The following is a 20,139-nucleotide window of genomic DNA, read 5'->3' as shown; positions in this document are numbered from 1 at the left end:
CACTAACATTGACCCCTTTCAGACGCACTTACCAGAACACTCTCCTACTGTCTCTGTAAGTTCTCCCCACTTACCACTTAGATTGCAAGCTCTTCAGGGTAGGGACTCCTTTTCCTATTTTATATCTGAAGCGCTAATTCCCACTATGTGTTATATTATTATGTCACGTGTATTACTGCTGTAAAGCGCTATGTACCTGGATGGCACTATATAAATAAAGATATACATACATACATACATACATACATACATACATACATACATATATGTTTAAGGTTTGGACCAAAAAAGCTTATTAGTAATTACTACAGCCATCACTGGTGAAGTAAACAGCCAAAAAAGGAATCAAACATGGTAATTATTGAAATATTGAAAAAATTATACTTTTTTATTCAGAGATACACGAGTTACTTATTTAGTAAAAGCTTAATATTGATGACTAATAAACTTGTTATGTGTGAAATTGCGCAGAGAACATTTTATGTGTAACATAGTACTAAGAGTATCGGATCATTTCAGGAAAGTTATCTGATGTGTCCGAAATACATTGTTTTTACAGTTAAAATATTTAATAATGGTGTGATTTTTGGTGAATCTTCAAAAACAAGCTATTTATGGAAGTCTGTGAATTTTGAATATACACCCAACAGTCTGTTGATATCTATCCACCATTAAATAAGAGAACATGGCTCTATTAATTTATTATACAAAGATGGACATCGTATTTTTACATACAGATGCAGCGGCCATAATTTTAACAAATGACGGCGCCGTTTTCGTGTGCGCTGCTGTACTCCACGCGACATGAACGCGGCCAATCGCCCCAGGCACACGTGTTTATCGCGGTTGCTTTGTTTGAATTTCATGGATTGTGTGCAATTAAATGCAATGAAATGAATGAATTGTAATGTGCACAGTACTGTGCTCCTGTGTCAATTTCAGGTGTTTAAAAGCCAGAACACAAAAATGCCATTTTCTGCGCTCGTGCCTTAAGGCGGTACGGTTGGAAGACATCCCGCGCCATGACATGGGTATTCCGAGGTATACACCGCGTGATTTGTTAAAATAATGGCCGCTGCATCTGTACAAGAGCATAAATTCAAATGGGCCAGTTCACTGTGGGCTGTATGTTATAGGCAGGCAATAAAATACTATAAAAGCCTCCATTAACCCCTGATGGCATCACTAACGTCTGATAACAATTTAGGGCATTTTGGCAAAAGAGATAGTATAGAGATGATTACTACAATTTAGGTAGCACTACATTTCTGTTTAATAAACCCATTTCCGTCTTTAACACAGATTTTTCTGCATAACTCCTTAGTGTCTTTTTTTTTTTAGATTTCTATATTCTGTTTGCTTATTTCACTGCTGAAATGAACATTTCACAGGGGATTTACTTCCCTCGTATGTATAATGACAAATAATCCCTGTGTTGGCTAATCCATAAAAAGAAAGCAACACGCTTAATAATCCCAGCGCAGATTAGGGGAGCTTTGTTTTAGTTTGTATCCAAGTAGTAAATTTAGAAACTCTGGTGTACACGCCAAATTTGTCTTTCTGGGCACATTTTTCTCCCCAGCTAGTTATTCCCGTTAGAAACCAAACATTGTTATACTCTGTGACATGAGGTCCGCCGCTGTCTCCCTGGCATGAATCTCTAGCTTGATCTGCATATCCGGCACAAAACATGTTCACAAAGACGGAGAACCGACTGGACTTCTTGCAGGTAGCACGGTCGATGTATGGGACCATCAACTTCTGCAGGACGGTCGCCGGACGCCCCTGGAACCTCACATCTCCCCAGCCTGTGACCATGCTAACTGCTACCTTCTTCAACAGGTTCTCCGTGAAGTCCCAGTCACCAATGCAGATGGGTGTCGCGTAGCTGTTTAATTCCATAGGCTTTTCCAGCTCTATGAGAGCTATATCATTATTGTACTTATTTTGGCTGGCATTGTAAGTGGGATGGAGGATGACTTGTGAAACTTTTAGATATTGTTCGGTTCCATCGGAGACCTCTGTGTTATGTTCGCCTGTTGAAAAATAGCATCCATTATCCAAACAACGTTGCTTACGTCTACAGTATGCAGTGTTCCCACGTTTTCAGCTTGTATTTGTAAAATAGCAAGTTAAAATCCTACGCTGTGAGCATATTCCCATGTCTCAGGAACCTCTGCCCTTCCCCCTTATCTCTTAACATACAGTGCTTCCACTATATTTGTAAAATATTTTTCCAAGTATTAAAACCTGGTTAAAATCCGGTTTAAAAAACATGGAGGAAAATTAATATATAATCAACTTATTTTGGTATATGCTGGAATTGGTATGAATCGAACGTTAGTCACTGCTCTAAATTATGTTATTGAGTCTTGTTGATTGGCTCTCATCACCATCTTGTCGACCAATCATAGTGGGATATTACTTTGCTTGATTTGAGGACCTCCGATATTTATCTGTTCTGTGTTTTACAGGGACCTGCTTTAATCGCAGGGCTGCAGGACGCTCAATCGCGTAAGGCGTTGCTGCTTAACAAAATTAAGCACCCGGAAAAAATATTGAGTGGATTGATAATGGGGTGTAAATAAGTAAAAACTGTAAAAAAAAACAAACAAAAAAAAAACGGGTAATTTGAATTTGTTCGAGGGAAAAAAAAAATTGGTAAATACTGAAAACACCACTTATATAATTTAATTTTCCTCCTGCCTCTTTCCCTTGACTTCTTTTTCACTTTGTACCCTTCGATCCCGAAGCAAAATAGTCGCTTTTCTTAGCCTGACATTGTGCATGCTTTATTGCTAATCTTAAGAAATATATACAGTAAGTAGGTTTTCACCTTTAAATAACCGCAACTGTAATGCCCGTTTTCGGTTTCCTACATAGGTATAGTTCCAAAACTGTCTGTTTTCAAACTACCATATGAATGAATATCTTTATTTGTATAGCGCCATTAATGTACATAGCGCTTCACAGCAGTAATAGTTACAATCATATAAATAATAAGATATAAATAACACAAAGGGGAGACGTGCTCAGACATAAAAGTAACATTTAGGAAAGGGAGTCCCTGCTCCGAAGAGCTTACAATCTAATGGGTTGGTAGAAAGAACGTACAGAGACAGTAGGAGGGAATTCTAGTAAGTGCGTCTGCAAGGGGTCAAGGTTAATGTGTGAGGTGTTAATTATCAGGTGGAGCTACTCATATGCTTCCATAAGCAGGTGGGTCTTAAAGGTGGATAGAGAGGGTGCTAGTCGGATATTGAGGGGAAGGGCATTCCAGAGGTCTGGGGCAGGCAGTGAGAAAGGTTGAAGGTTATAGTTCATATGAATTCAACTTTATTTACACTTGTCTCTCCTTTTTATACCTGAATGAATCAATTCATCTGCCTTTGTCCATTAGTTATTGAGTAGAGTGTAAAGGTAAGAAATGAGTCAGACTTACCCACAACCACAGTGAATTCTCCACCTGTAAGAAAGCAGTGGGCTGCCGTTACTATCCATTTCTCATTTATAATTGTTCCCCCACAGAAACCTGCTCTGTTCTTATTGACCAAGTGAGCCTGTGGGTACAAACAAACCAAAATAATAAGAAAAGTTCACTTACTTAAAGCAGCAAAACATGAAATCTTATATTTTAAAAAAAATGTGTTCTGTATTATTAGACAATATTAACTGTTAAAAAAAAAACAACTTAATGCAATTTTTTTTTAGTTTTACTATGCTGAGCATCCTTTGACTTCTATAGCAGGTTCTGGCACACCTCCCCAGCAGTGCAAGATCTTTGCAACACTTTCCTGTTTGTGATCATTTGTGTCCAATGTTCCCAGCAGTTTGAGCTGCAAACTGTAACAATAGATAATGTTACCTTAGTAATTTAAGAATACATTGTAACTGCTGAGTTACACTGACTGTAGCATTGATGGAAACGGAAAGGCGGCCATTTCATTAGCCACACATGGAGGATTTTGACAGATTTATAACAGGAGCACCAAACGATTACCAGCTTAGGTAAGAATGTAGATTAGAATGATACATGTTCACAGGCTTTACATGTAGCAAAATAGAGGGGAATGTAGTATTGCTGCTTTAGATCAACATGTTTACCATGCTGTGATATTGTAAATGGCATTCACATTTAAAGAGGCAGTCAAAGTAGCTTAAAAAATATTTTTGTTGTTTTAATATATGGAGCCTTTGATTACCTTTACAGAAAACTAATTATCCAAGCAGCTGATCATTTGGTTCTCCTGTGATCAATCAGGAAAATCATGTCTCTCTGTGTTCACGAAATGGCTGCCTTTCAGTTCCAATCAATCTTTCAGTCAGTGTAACTCAGCAGCTACCATGTATTCTTATATTACTAAGGTAACATTATCTATTGTTACAGTTTGCAGCTCAAACTGCTGGGAATATTAGCAGCAAATTATCACAAACAGGAAATAGTTACCAAGATCTTGCTCTGCTGGAGAGGTGTGCCAGAACCTGCTATAGAAATCAAAGGATGCTCAATATATTAAAACTCATTAAAAATGGCATCAAGAGTTGAATTTAAAAATAAAAAAAAGGTAGTAAGTTTATATGCAGTAGCAAGACACCTTTTGAACATAGCTTCCAACATTAAGGCTAGATACTCAGCATAGTAATAGTTTCCTAGAGCGCAAACCATGACATACTCACTCAACCCTGAATCAATGCAGGTTGGTGCACTAAGGGTACAACTAGAGACAAGAACAAAGAAGAAAGCATCTCAAGGGGGAGGCAACTCCAAGACTAATTACATGCACTCGAAACCGTATTATACTTAGTATACAGAGTATTGATGATACCATGAAGGATGAAGGGGTGTGTGTAATCAGGGATGGCCAATGAGTCCTGCATGAATTGTTCAGAAGAGTGGTTGTCTAAATAAACCCTCTATGTATGGAACTGTTTGGCATATAAGAACCAAACTGGTGCAAAGCACGTACTGTAGATAAAATTGCAACGATCCTGGTTCTATGTCGAATATGAGTCACTCATCCAGAGCTGACGAGTAACTTACACAGGTATATTAAAAGGTATATCTTTAATAATGGTAAGGCTAAAAATATCAACATTGAACTAGAGAGGTGCTCATATAAACAGTGACACAAATACTTGGTATACTGCCACCAAATAATTGTCAGCATTGTAACCCAACCTCACTGTTGATAAAATAGTTTGACAATGAAAAAAATAGTGTAATTCAAACGGTTGGCGTTCTCGGTATTGTTGGGAATAAGGACACTGGTGGAAAAATGTATCAATACAGAGTGATCTAATTCGTATTGACTGTGTAACAACAGCAAAAATGTCAATCAAAGTACAGTAGCAATGCAACTGTATCTAGCCAGTTACAGGGACACTGCAGTGTCCCTGTGAAAGGTTTCTTGCCCTATTAAGAATTGCCGTTGTGCTCAAAAGTTTCATGCGTTGTAAAGAAGGCTCCTTGTCTCGTCTTACATCCCCAAAATCTTTATTGTGTTTTCACTGGCCTTTCGAAACATCTAGATGCATATTTACTAAGCAGTGCTCCACGTATTGGAAACCAATTTACAGCCCTTTCTCTTCAATAAGGGGTCTTCCAGTGGTGGAAGATGTATTGTGGCATAGCACCATTTAGTAAATATGTGCCCAAATCTATAGCATTTATTATTCTGGGATTAGGAAATGGGAATCAGATTGTAAATATTATCGGGTACCAGTTCCATATGTTTGGTCTCTGTAAAGTTGTGTTAGAGAGTTGGTAGTTAGCATCATTATTTGCAGTTTGAATTTATGAGTAGGTTGTATGAAAATGGAACTGCAAAATGAAATCCTATATTTAGAATTGTAGCCGTGTGCATTTATGCGTGATTCATTCAATATCATTCAAGACCTTTTGTTGAAAATACTTGGATATTGTATAATATGATTTTCTTCTCCTGATACAGCGCTGACAGTGTTCACAGCGCTGTATATAGAATGTTGCAGACACGAGTCCCTGCCCCAAAGAGCTTACAATCTTATGAGGGCATTTGAGGCACAGGGAGATAAAGTAACTTGCCTAAGGAGCAGACACTGAGATTCAAACCATGATCACCAGCTCTAGATGCAATGATATTACCAGTGAGCTGCTCTTTGAAATCCTTATTCTTTCCATATTCTGTAATAGTAAAGATGATGTTATAACCCATTAGAGCAGGGGTTTTCAAGTCCAGTCCTCAAGCCCCCCCCCCCCCCCCAACAGGTCAGGTTTTAAGGATATCCCAGCTTCAGCACAGGTGGCTCAATCAGTGGCTCAGTCAAAGACAGAGCCACTGATTGAGCCACCTGTGCTGAAGCAGGGATATCATTAAAACCTGACCTGTTGGGGGGTCTTGAGATCCCCTGAATGTAGGTATATATGCAATGTGTGCCCATTGGCTGAGGGTTGAAAACACAAGATCGATAGACATCCAGAAATGCTAAAACCCAACATTTCTGCACACAAACAATTTATTTAACTATTTCTAATGTGTCATGTGAATTGGGTTTTAATTACATAATATTTTGGTCCAACGTATGATAAGCTTCCCTACCAGGGCAAGGTAACCCTAAATGAGGCACGTTCTGACTTCTAATTTACGTATTTCTTACCACATTCCTCTGAGCCTGAATTCCTCCGGCTTCTCGCCTTCATCTCCAGGGAGGAAGACTCTGACCTACAGTAAAGGTTTTTTATATCTTGTCCTTAGCAGATCGCCTGGTCACTTTGACCCCCCTATGCAAGTAGAACCCCAATGTAAATGAAACATTAGAAATAGTTACAACGGTGCAGCCTTGTATGCAGCGTGATATAGGTATTAAGAATGGGTTCACAATGATTCAGCGTTGGGTTTTAGTGATTTGGGATGTGTGTTGATCTTGTGTTTCTACGCACAAAGAAATCATGCTGTTAACGGTCATTTATGTGCTAAGAATGAGGTTGAAGACTGGGCTCTAATGCTAGTCCTGCTTTGTTCAATCCCCCCTCTATAGGACCTTAAACCCTAGAGGGGGGATTTTTAATTTTTTTAAATTATTTTACATATGATTAAAACTTGGGTTCTCCGGAGCTGACCCCCATTAATTTCAGCTCTGAGAAACCCCTGCTTTCGGCAATACAGCGTAGAGGGTGCTGGTAGCCATTTGACTAGCAGGGTTCACGCAATGGCGGCGTTTCAAAGCTCCGGTGCCTTGTGGGCCAATAGGAAGTCGTGATGTCATCAGGTTCGGCTTCTTATTGGCCGGCGCGACACGGGAGCTTTGCACTTTGTTGAGATACCGGCGCCCCCTTTGGAGGTCGGTATCTCGGGAATCAGGGGGTCCCCGGAGCTGAAATGAATGAGGTTCAGCTCCGGAGACCCCCTGCTTCAATCTTGTGCAAAAACAAAAAAGGGCTAATCCAAGGAAAGAGAGTAATAGATTTGTGTTCCTGAGACACGTGACCCAAGTCTTGAACTCTGTGACTGCCCACTATTAGCCAAGCACACAAACTAAATGAACATGTGCTCCTTCCTGTGTATTTTATTGCATTTCAAAGAAATCTCTCATGATTTTATTCCCTTAAAAGTATATAACATTTAATGGATAATAGAAAGCATCAAGTTTGCAACACTATGTCAGTTTTTATTCATGTACAAATATATCCGCCCAAAGATATCGTCAACTCGATGTGACATTTCTGTATACAAAGCTTTTCTGATATATATTTGCAGAGAATCTGCAATTCCAGTAATAAAATGAAAAATACCTGTAAAAACTGTACTGACATTTTTCTTTTTTACGGTATTTTCTGCTTTTCATGGTTTAGGATTCGCGGATTACGTCAGCACCCAGTGTTGGTAAACATTTGAAATCAGTAATTATGTTACACAGTTACATAGTTACATAGTTACATAGTAGATGAGGTTGAAAAAAGACTTCCGTCCATCAAGTTCAACCTATGCTAAATTTAGACAACAGATACTTTATCCTATATCTATACTTATTGATTCAGAAGAAGGCAAACAAAAAACCCCATTAAGGGGAAAAATTAATTCCTTCCTGACTCCAAGAATTGGCAATTGGATTAATCCCTGGATCAACATCCTTCCCATGTATACATATTTGTTATATCCCTGTATACCTTTCCCATCTAAAAAGATGTCCAACCTTTTTTTGAACAAATCTATTGTATGTGCCATCACAGTCTCCATGGGTAATGAATTCCACATTTTAACTGCCCTTACTGTAAAGAACCCTTTCCTTTGTTGCTGGTGAAATGTCCTTTCCTTCAACCTAAAGGGATGGCCCGAGTCCTTTGTACTGCCCGTGGGATGAATAGTTCTTTTGAAAGCTTCTTGTATTGTCCCTGAATATATTTGTATATAGTTATCATATCCCCTCTTAGACGCCTCTTTTCTAATGTAAATAAATCTAATTTAGCTAGCCTCACCTCATAGTTAGAATGTCCATCCCCTTTATTAATTTGGTGGCTCTTCTCTGCACTCTCTCTAGTTCCATAATGTCTTTTCTTAGGATTGGTGCCCACAATTGTACTCCATATTCAAGGTGTGGTCTTACTAATGCTTTGTAAAGGGGCATAATTATGTTTACTTCCGTTCCATCCATTGCCCGTTTGATGCAAGATAAGATCTTGTTTGCCTTTGCAGCTACTGCATGACATTGGGCACTATTGCTAAGCCTGCTGTCTACAAGCACTCCTAAATCTTTCTCCATCAAGGATTCCGCCAATATATCTCCATTTAATTTGTAAGTCGCCTTTTTATTATGTGATTTGTGCGCTTACTTTACTTATTAAAGTAATCAGTACCCGGATCAACTTAAATTGACTGTAAAATCCCTAAAGTGATGAGGACATTTTGTGCAGTATTAATTCAGAAATTCCCCAGAAGCCCATATGAGTTTAACTCATATAATGTTAGTATTTTGCATCCTGTGCATATAAAGCTCTTTACAAAAAAATCAAAAAGGATGCAGTTGTTTTTAGTGTTAAAAATCATGATTTTCCCAATCTCTAGCTTCTGAGGTTACCATGGTAACGTGTAGACTGCACTGGGCTCGGGGGAGGTCTTTCTTTCACCCTCACGGACACTTAATGGTTCAAACGCTTATATCTGAATGTATTATAGTATTGGGAAGAGCTTGAAGATATATATTCAAGCAAGTACAAATGGAAAAAAATATTGATCAGCGCAGTCTGCTCCTTTAATCTATCTCCACTCTAACAGAATGCACAAGATAACAAGCAAATGTTTAAATTGTATAAGTGCCCAAGACATGAATATACTACCCTTAAAAAAAAGTATCGTATTAAAGATTTTATGACAAGCAATTGGTATTAAAAGCACGTGTTTCAAGATTTAAAGGTAACATGTGAATTGGAAAGTGCAATATTCAATCTTAGAAATATTATTTTTGTACTTTGGAAAGTGAAAGCAACATTCTTCTAAAGCAGAATCAGTGATGGGGGTTCATGCTTTTTTAATTTTGTATCTACTTTTTATTTAAAATTTTTACTCCCATATCTCAGTTCCAGGATAGTCTCTTGTATGTATATCTTTATATATATATATATATATATATATATATATATATATATATATATATATATATATATATACAGTATAGAAAGAAAAAAGAAAAAAACAGGCGCACACCTAGTGCATTAAAGTATAACAATAAGTTTATGGAACATTAAAAACAGACAAATGCCCAAACGGTAATAAAGTGCAGTTATGAGATTGGCCCTCATATGCCAGTGGTAACGACCGGATCAGCAGTAGTGTCTTCTCCTACATACACATGGCGCCGGCACGGCGTGGTCTCCTTCACCGGAAGTGACGTCCACCCAGTCTGGTGCCCCGCAAAAGGAAGTCCCTCCGGGAAACAAAGTCCTCGTCTGCCTGCCTTTGGTCACCGCACCACCAGGGGAAACAAGGATGTATCCGCTCCTCTGTTTGGCTTAACCGCTCCCAACTTGCATCAGTCTTTCTTGGTGGGAAAGTGCCTGCTCTGCATTAGCCACGCCCTATGCATTTCATCATGTGATATGACTTCATCAGGGGTTACCCATTGGTTGTGACCCCACGATATTTATAGCAAGGTGAATTTGCATACACAATTACAAAGTTAATTAGAACATTAATTGTATGTATTAACCCATTCCATGAATTCAAATTTTCATGTTGCAATAGTTGCAATGGAAGGGTTATGAGGACACCACTGAATTTGTGGAGAAATAGGTTATAGCTCATATTAATTATATATAAATATATGTTGATTTTGTATTTCAATTAGTATAATTTTTAGGACAGTAAACAAAAAAATATATAAAAATAATTATATGGAAACAACATTTGTTAATAGACTAATAAACATATTTAAATTCAAAAGTTGAATCTTTTGAATTTAAATATGTTTATTAGTCTATTAACAAATGTTGTTTCCATATAATTTACTTTGTAAAACATCTTACTGACAATTATGTAACATAGTCATAGCCATATGACTACTTTTGATTTGACCACTGTAATTAAAGATGGGTGAATCTGTTGAAATTTGGTTCACAGTTTTGTTTTTCTAATTTCGGCAAAAGAATTGTAAAAAAAAAAAAAACTCCATGAACATGGTGTAAAACTGTTTCCATTTTTGTTACTTGCGAACTAGAAAACTTTCACCTGAAAGCACTTGCGAACTTTCACATTTTTTTTACATTTTTACCTATTCAAAAGTAAAAAAAAAACAAAAACAGGCTTTTTTTTCTCCAAATGCGCAAATATTAAAAAAAATGCAGAAAATTCAATTTTCTGGCAAACTCAAATGTTGCTGAAATATTTGCCCATCTCTACCCGTAATTGATGAAAATAATAAAAAATATCGATTCACAATAAATGACATTTCACGTTTAAGAATGCAGATGTGTCACCACTAGAGGGCAGCAGCTGATGAAACTATACATACTGTATATAGTAAAAACAAAAAAGTGCCATCCCACACAAAACAAATTGTACAGCTAACCCAGGGATGGGCAACTCCAGTCCTCAAGGGCCTCCAGGTCATGTTTTCAGACTATCCCTGCTTCAGCACAGGTGGCTCAATCAGTGGCCCGGTCTCTGATTGAGCCACCTGTGCTGAAACAGGGATATCCTGAAAACCTGACCTGTTGGTGGCCCCTGGGGACTGTAGTTGCCCATCCCTGAGCTAACCAATGTTCTCACCGCTACGCTGACCAGGACAACTGCACTTTTTCCCCTCAATCTATTTTCCACCCCGTTACTCTATATATTTAGCTTTTTCCCGTTACCCAGTAATTCCTCTGACTTGATATCAGTGTTGTGCTAGCCACACTAGGAGCAAAGGGTTATGACAGCATATTGGGAAGAATAGCTGGGCTTTTGCTAAAAGACAGTTTATGACCACATATTGTCTGTTGGTATTGGTCAGATCTTGCCTTCTCCTAGAAAGCTCTTGAGCAAGAAAAGGGGACCAATGAGCCAGTAAAAAGTAGACTGGAAACCAGCTAAAACAAATAACAATTTTCCAATCTGACATTTTATATGCAGGTATATATATATATAGTATAGGTATATATATATATATATATATATATATATATATATATATATATATATATATATATATATATATATATATATATATATATATATAGCAACTGTAAATATTACTTTATGTTCATTTGCATGTCTTAGACAGGTCTGCAACCCTGTCTTTCCCCATTGTCACCCAGCATACAGCGCTTCCACTGTAGCAAGGGATTCTGGGAAATGACATACAAATGAGCACTCAGTGCCACCTTTTGTCTCAAGCTGTTTTAAACACAGCTTTTAGACAGAGGCTGGGATGAGATGCAAAGCCATTAGACCCACTCACATACATACATGTTTCAACCTTGATGGGTATCATCAGTGTGAGGTTTGTCTTAATGGCAAAGCAGGTTTGAGACTAGACTAGGTAATCACCACTGTCATTAAGGTTATGGTGGGTAAAAAAAGTGACAAAAACCCTCCACAGTAAAGCATAAAGCAACTGTAAATATTACTGTATGTTCATTTGCACACTTGCTCGACAGACCATGCAAAGAAAAAAACACAAACAAACAAAAATCATAGACAATTTAAAAAACTATTTATTAAGAGTCCTAGCTATTTAATAAATAGTTTTTTAAATTGTCGCTAGGACTCTTAATTGTTTTGTGTATATTAGTGCAGTACTGCTCACCCTACAGTGTTGCGCTATGATTTTTGTTTGTTTGTGTTTTTTTCTTTGCATGGTCTGTCGAGCAAGTGTGCAGATCCCTTGAGGAGTTCAGGACATTCCACTGACAATTTGGCGCCAGGTTTTTCTTTGTTTAGTCCATAAAAAATGTGGATAATTGATGCTGGTGTGGGGGGGGGGGGGTCTTCGGCGGCTCTCAATATGGATGAACCACATCCAAGATAACCTAAAAAAGAAAAAGAAGAGTGCGCACGCCCCATAGCATAATATTGTTGATTTAATAATAAAGAGGGGAGGGGGGGGGGGGAAGAATAACACTCACAAGAGTATAAATCAATTAAAACATTGTGTGAATAATTCACCACGTTCTGTACTGTAAACGTCCACAGTTCTTGGCTCCCTCAGGGCTGTATGGAGATGATATAATTCACAGGAGGATCGGGGTGTAAATCACCGAGAGAATTCAGCTCATGTGTGTCAGAAAAAAGCCTCCTTCACTTCAATGGCTGCCGGATCAATCGTGTGCTCCAAAGCTGCCTCGTGCGCATGCGCAGCGTCGTGATGACGTAATTGCGCAAATTGGATTCCCTGACGCATTTCGTCACCAGAGGACGACTTTTTCAAAGGACTTTTTCCTTCTCCCCCTCCCCTCTCCCTCTTCCCCTCCCCTCCTCCCCAATCCCCATCCTCTCCTTATATAGTATATTGGTCATACAATACAGCCTAACTATAAAGGATATGTTTGTATCAATTTTATTTCATTTATATTTTAGCATACAATGTTTATTATACATACATTCCCCCTTATTAGGGTTTATCCTATATGTGTCTGTCATTGGTGGAGACTTATTCTCTCTCTCTTTCTCATACTCTTGGCCTCTTTGATAAATCAATCTATTAGGGGTGTTTTTTGGTGTATATACACTTTTTTACTAAATTATTGAACAAAATGTTTCTTTTTGAACTGTCTTGGGATAGTTATATACATGTGTATGTGTATGTATTTGTGTATATTTTTGTTTAATATGTGTTCATATATAATATATTATTTTTACTTTATGGTTATTATTCATTGTTATTTTATATATATTTTATATTTTTTATATTTCTCTTATAAATCATGATGATTATTACTTTGTATGGATATACATATATATATATATATATATATATATATATATATATATATATATATATATATATATATATATATATATATATATATGCAGGTACACATGTGATTTATGAGAATTGCATTTTTTGGTGGGCTTGAACAGTTTATATATGTATTTTTTGCCTTATGTATAGTTAATGTTTATTAATCATCTATTATACTCGTCTATTTAAGGCGTTTATGTAGTGTTTAATAGGTTTATTTGAAGTTATATTTAATTAATTGATTTTCATGTATGGTGATTTTATTTCATCATACATGTATTGTTTATTTTTATATTTTTTATATATATATTATTGATAATTGGTATTTGTATTTATGAGTCTAAATGTTATTATATATATATTCCTATGTTATCTTGGTGTTTCCTTACCTCATAGCCCTATTCAATTGATGACGTGGAATATTTGTTTATGGATTTCTTAGTTGCATAGTTTATATTTTTGCACATATTTTTATTTAATTAGTATGTTCCTAATTTTCCTTATGTCCAGCCCTTTATGATCCTATGTTAGTTGTTATTTCCTATTCTTCCTGTTTTGCCTCTTATTATTAATTAGTATTGTTGAGCCAGTAATTACTATTTTACAATACTTCCTTATGGGTCCCCTTGTCTCCGTTAATATTCAATTAATTAATAGGTTAATTCACTTGTTTTTATCCTACACGGGTTGCTTAGCAACCAATCGGCTTTAAATACCAGGAACTTTGTCAATTCAGTATAAGCCCTTTGAAAAAGTCGCCCTCTGGTGACAAACGCGTCAGGGAATCCAATTTGTGCAATTACATCATCACGACGCTGCGCATGCGCACGAGGCAGCTTGGACTGAATTCTCTCGGCGATTTACACCCCGGTCGTCCTGTGAATGATATCATCTCCATACAGCCCTGAGGTAGCCAAGAACTGTGGACGTTTACAGTACAGAACCGGATGGTGGTTAATTATTCACACAATGTTTTAATTGATTTATACTCTTGTGAGTGTTATTCTTCCCCCCCCCTCCCCTCCCTTCCTTTTTTATTATTAAATCAACAGTATTATGCTATGGGGCGTGTGCTCTCTCTTCTTTTTCATATATATATATATATATATATATATATATATATATATATATATAATATACATACAAATGAACATACAGTAATATTTACAGCTGCTATATGCTTTACTGTGGAGGGTTTTTGTCAGTTTTTTACCCACCATAACCTTAATAATTGTGGTGATTACCCACTCTTAGTCTCAAACCAGCATAGCCAGCACAACCAACCTCACACTGATAATACCCATCAAGGTTGAAACATGTCTGTGAGTGGGTTTACTGGCTTTGCATCTCATCCCAGCCTCTGTTTAAAAGCTGTGTTTAAAGCAGCATGCATTGGCTTAAGGGTTGTTCATTTAATGTGAGCTTGAGACAATAGGTGGCACTGTGTGCTCATTTGCATGTCATTTCCCAGAATCCCTTGCTGCAGTGGAAGTGCTGTGTGCTGGGTGATAATGGTGAAAGACAGGGTTGCAGACCTGTCTAAGACATGCACATGAACATACAGTAATATTTACAGCTGCTATATATATAGAGTGTATATATATACACTAGCTGAGAGACCCGGCGTTGCCCGTGAGTTAAATTTCCCGCTAGGAGGGGGGGGGACACAGTGGACAGGAGGGGGGGGACAGTGGACAGGAGGGGGGGGGCAGTGGACAGGAGGGGTGGGGGGGGGGCAGTGGACAGGAGGGGTGGGGGGGGGGCAGTGGACAGGAGGGGTGGGGGGGGGCAGTGGACAGGAGGGGGGGACAGTGGACAGGAGGGGGGGGGCAGTGGACAGGAGGGGTGGGGGGGGCAGTGGACAGGAGGGGTGGGGGGGGGCAGTGGACAGGAGGGGTGGGGGGGGGGCAGTGGACAGGAGGGGGGGACAGTGGACAGGAGGGGGGGACAGTGGACAGGAGGGTGGGGGGGGACAGTGGACAGGAGGGTGGGGGGGGGGGGACAGTGTGCATGAGGGGGGGCAGTGGATAGGGGACAGTGGACAGGAGGGGGGTTGCTTAAAATTTCCAGGTCCCTCCTCTCCACTCCCCCTGTATGTTTCTCGGCTCCCCCCTCTCTCTCCGCTCCTCCCCCCCCCATGCGCAGCTCCGGTCCCCACCCTACAGTGTCTGAGACACACACAAAGTGACACACACACACACACACACACACAAACACACACACACACACACACACACACACACACACACACACACACACACACACACAGACACACACACAGTGAGACACACACACACACATACAAAGTGACACACACACACAGATATGTCACCTCTCCTTCCGGGCGCCGCCATCTTAGGCACTCGGCGCCGCGAGGGAGGAAGGGGGTCCTTCCGGGCGCCATTTTAGTCACTCGGCGCCATGAGGCAGCTGCAGGCTGCCTGCCCACTGCCTGTCCCCCCGCCACGGAGGGAGGTGAGTGAGCGCCGGGGAGGGAGGTGAGTGAGCGCCGGGGAGGGAGGTGAGTGAGCACCAGGGAGGGAGGTGAGCGCCGGGGAGGGAGGTGAATGAGCGCCGGGGAGGGAGGTGAGTGTGATGGGGGGGGGAGAGGACAGAGAGAGAGAGAGTGTGTGTGTGTGTGTGGCCAAGGGGGAAGAGAGTGGCAGTTGGGTGACGTCAGACCCACCAATCTGATTGGCCAGAGGCTGAGGACCAATCAGATTCACCCCAGCTAGTACCAACCTTTCGATTTTATATATTAAGATATATATATATATATATATATATATATATATATATATATATATGTGTATATTTCTCTCAAATCAGTCAACCAATGTACACAGCAAAGTATAGTTATATTGTATATTTTTCTGGACCCTTTGCGCCTAATGATTCAAGGACTAATCATGGCAAGTCTACAGTCTAATGTGGCATCATTAAAAAGAATTATTAATAATAACTTTATTTCATATAGCACTTTTTTCAAAGCAGTTCATATTTACAGTGTAGCGCACGGTACGCAGCGCATAGGAATTTTTACAGACAAAGTCCCTGCTCAGAGAAACTTACAATCTATATATTTGGTGTCTGAGGCACAGGGAGATAAAGTGACTTACCCAAGGTCACAAGGAGCTGACACTGGGAATTGAACTCAATGTCATTGCTTACAGTCAGTGTCTTTACTCACTTTACCCATTCCTTCTCCCCATGTTGGCTCAGCTTAAAGAAGCAAATGAATGATAATGGATTTATAGGGGTGGGGAGGAGGGAAATGTTATGTGATAAATATGTAACCATATATAAAAGACATACATTATTACAAACTGTACAGTACATGCTAACATTTGTAATAAATACATGATTCAGAATATTAAGTGCTTATATACAATACCCATTCCACATGTAGGGCGTTAAGACATAAGAGTGTGTCCCTTTGTTGATTACATAACATAGTACCTGCCATGGAAATTCACCCTTGGCACTCTCAGTTCCACCAACGATCCTGTCATCTGGACCCACGATTATAGGTACAATGTCATCAGGGTTTTCTTGTGAGCGTGAACTATTCGTTACATTTTGGCTGCTGCTAACAGTCACGCTGTACTCCTCAGGATCAAAATATGAATGGGTAACATGTTTTTTTATAGCTTCTGTTGAAGTAATTTTTCCACATGGAAAAGGAACTGTTGAAAGAAATACCAAAGATAGCATTATGTCACTAGCCAATCATCCTTTCATTTGTTATTGATGACATCAAGAGTAAAGAACTGAAACTCCTGTGAGTGTGCGAACTGGTCAAGTAGCTTAAAATGTTGTGGCCTGGTTCCTGATTTCCTTCAATTCTGAACCTGTTAGTCATTAAAGGTAAACCTCTTGCCACCTTGTTTTATAAAATGTGAACAATATTCAGGCAACAATGCAGAACAGTTTAATTCTAATAATCTTCTATAAAAGTATCGCTATAAAAAGAAAGTGGCATTTTAAAATAACAAATAGAAAATAAGGGTACACCAGGTTGTTAAATTAAAAAGTTATGCTCATATATAATATATATATATATATATATATATATATATATATATATATATATATATATATATATATATATATAATATTTACAAACAAAAGGGGTGGGGCGCAAAGAAAAGAGATCATCAGTATATAGCAAAATATATAAATGTATAAAGATGTAAAATATCAAGTACAAAGACTTACAATAAAAGTAGATCACATAGATCAAAGTACACTTTGTACACACATTGTACTTCCTTGCTCAAGATTGGACTTATATATATATATATATATATATATATATATATATATATATACACACTCACAAAATCAAAAACAAATAGTCGATACTAACGAAATGATTTGATTTGTCAAGTACGGCACCCTGTGACCTGCATACGGGACAAGGGTTAATACTCATGCCCGCAAGCACTCCCATTTTTCACCTCTGCAGAGTTCCGTCAAATGGACAATATCTCCTCTACAGGATCAAGGATCAATACACAACCCACAGGCTGCCCCACCCTTCACCTTCGCATATGAAAGATCCTGGGGTTGAATCCTGTATGATTTGGTATAACTTATAAATTATATAAAAAAAAAAAATAATAATTTATAAATTACATAATATAATAAAAATAAAATAATAATTTATACATTATTATTTTTATTTTCTTATAATTTATCATTTATACCATATTATATAGGACCTTTCATATGCTAGCTCAATTCTGTACCTCTACAACACAGGGACTGTGTGATGTCATAGACCTTAGAAAAAACTCAATATTTACATAGTGCACTGTGCACTGTGGCAATGTGCTGTAGAGGATAAATATATTTGTACTGTCTTTCTTGTCACACCAAGTCTGTGGTGTAGAGATAAAGCATTGGTACCAGTATGTGGAAAGACCTGAGTTCGATCCCTGCATGTGTATTATATAAAATGTATTAATTAATATTAATGTCCAATTCCCACATGGTGTAGGTGTGTGTATGTGTCCGTTAGCAATAAAGCATTGAATTGAATGTTTAAAAAATGTGTTTTATGTCATGTGACCCTTCTCTGTGACACCGTGCACATGGACACAGCTTATGAAGTGAGGAGATAGTTGACAGCAAAGAGGAGAGAGATCTTGAGCGCCAAAATTTAAGGCGATCCCGGTTATAACACAGTCTCATTCTGTGGACCCCAAGGACCGCGTTATAACGGGGTTCAGCTGTATGTATTTATATATATATATATCTCACAAGGATAGGCACAGCAAAAATAGGCAAACATTTATTTTATTGGCATATTTTTGCTGTTCCTGTCCTTTTGTTATTTTGTACAGTATCTTCCACTGTAGGTACTGCAATAGCAGCACCCTCTCCAGTAGGCTGGTCAATACCTTTAAGTGTGTGCCCCAATCCACACACACACGCACGCACGCACACACACACATATAATACAATATATATAATAAATATATAAATATATATTGTATGTGTGTATATTGGCCATTGGCATTGCCAATCCAAGATAGCGGTCACACTACAATGTCCAAAGGCGTAAAGGAGCGGAGGGCATCAGGGTGTGCATGAAAAAGATACCAAAAAATAGTGGGTCACACTGCAATGAACAGCCTTTTATACGGTCTACTGTGAGATATTTATCTGACCAGAAAAAATTCGACTTGACTAGAGATAGACAAATACATTCATTTCCAAACCGTTTTCTACAAATATTAGCAACAAAGTATTCCCCCAAAAATAACATGTCCCTAAACAAAGTGATTATTTCTAGAGATGTGCAAAATGTTTGCCCAAGGTCACACACCCGACAACATGTACCCTTTAAACAGGTGCAAAAAGGAAGTGACCTATGCAGAGTTTGCAAGCGATTCAGCAAGTATCAAGTCAATATGCATTGCGATTTCTCTTAATAAGGCCCATACACTGTGTTTTGCTCACTGTCTGGTGATATTCTGCTGAACGTTTGCACAATTGCCAAATCTAGGACTAATTTCGTGACATTATCAGGCCCTTGAGGCGAAACGTTTTGCAACTAAGCGAAAATGAAAAGGAAAAGCTTAACATTTTGCGAATGCACTTTACAAATTTTCACACATCTCTAGTTCTTTCTATGCCACATTTCTAAATAGTGAGGCTGTACTGCAGTTATTTAATTTATTCATGTATATAAAGCAATCAGTTTATGCAAACCACTATCGCAGCATCAATGTACGAGTGTTTTCTGATTTCTAGTTACCTGCCGGCTCACAGGTCTTGCTGTCTTCTGCCAGTATGTATCCATTCGCACAAGAACATATCACTCTTTGGGTGGGGTCATTCTTACACATATGTTGGCAACCGCCATTCTTAATAGAACATGTAAGAGGTATTTCTAAATGATATAAAGATATAATGACAGGTAATAAAACATTAGAACGGCAATGCTTAACCACACCATAAAAGTATTCAGAAAAGATTGGATTTGGAGCTGTAATAATTCTCCAATATCTTTTGGTAAACCTTCTATCAGTTGCTTCAATCGAGGATTCTGTAGGCTGATTATTATTTTAAGATAAAACAGTTTCACGCTGCATTCATTGGGGTGTCGTATCATTTATTTACTTTTACTTGGTAAAACAATGTGCAATGAAATGGTCATTATTACCCACAGAGCAGTGGGCACAGGTACCAATGGTTACAGCAGAAATTGTCTTC

The 20,139-nt window shown here is 38.4% G+C and overlaps 1 protein-coding gene across 1 annotated transcript in view; it reads right to left on the bottom strand.

The window, feature by feature from the left end:
* Positions 1 to 358: 358 nt before the first annotated feature.
* Positions 359 to 20,139, bottom strand: part of F9 (coagulation factor IX) — a 34,934-nt gene continuing 15,153 nt past the window's right edge. Inside the window, exons 5-8 of the mRNA XM_075573248.1 lie at positions 19,682 to 19,816; positions 16,876 to 17,102; positions 3,443 to 3,560; positions 359 to 2,036 (exon numbers count right to left, since the gene is read on the bottom strand). Of these exons, the coding sequence (XP_075429363.1) occupies positions 1,486 to 2,036; positions 3,443 to 3,560; positions 16,876 to 17,102; positions 19,682 to 19,816 (1,031 nt within the window). The 3' untranslated portion in view covers positions 359 to 1,485. The remainder of the gene's footprint in view (positions 2,037 to 3,442; positions 3,561 to 16,875; positions 17,103 to 19,681; positions 19,817 to 20,139) is intronic.

Source organism: Ascaphus truei, chromosome 16 (genome assembly GCF_040206685.1).
Source record: "Ascaphus truei isolate aAscTru1 chromosome 16, aAscTru1.hap1, whole genome shotgun sequence".
NCBI lineage: Eukaryota > Metazoa > Chordata > Amphibia > Anura > Ascaphidae > Ascaphus > Ascaphus truei.
Note: the sequence above shows the minus strand (reverse complement) of the source record. Positions and strands in the feature narration are given on the sequence as shown.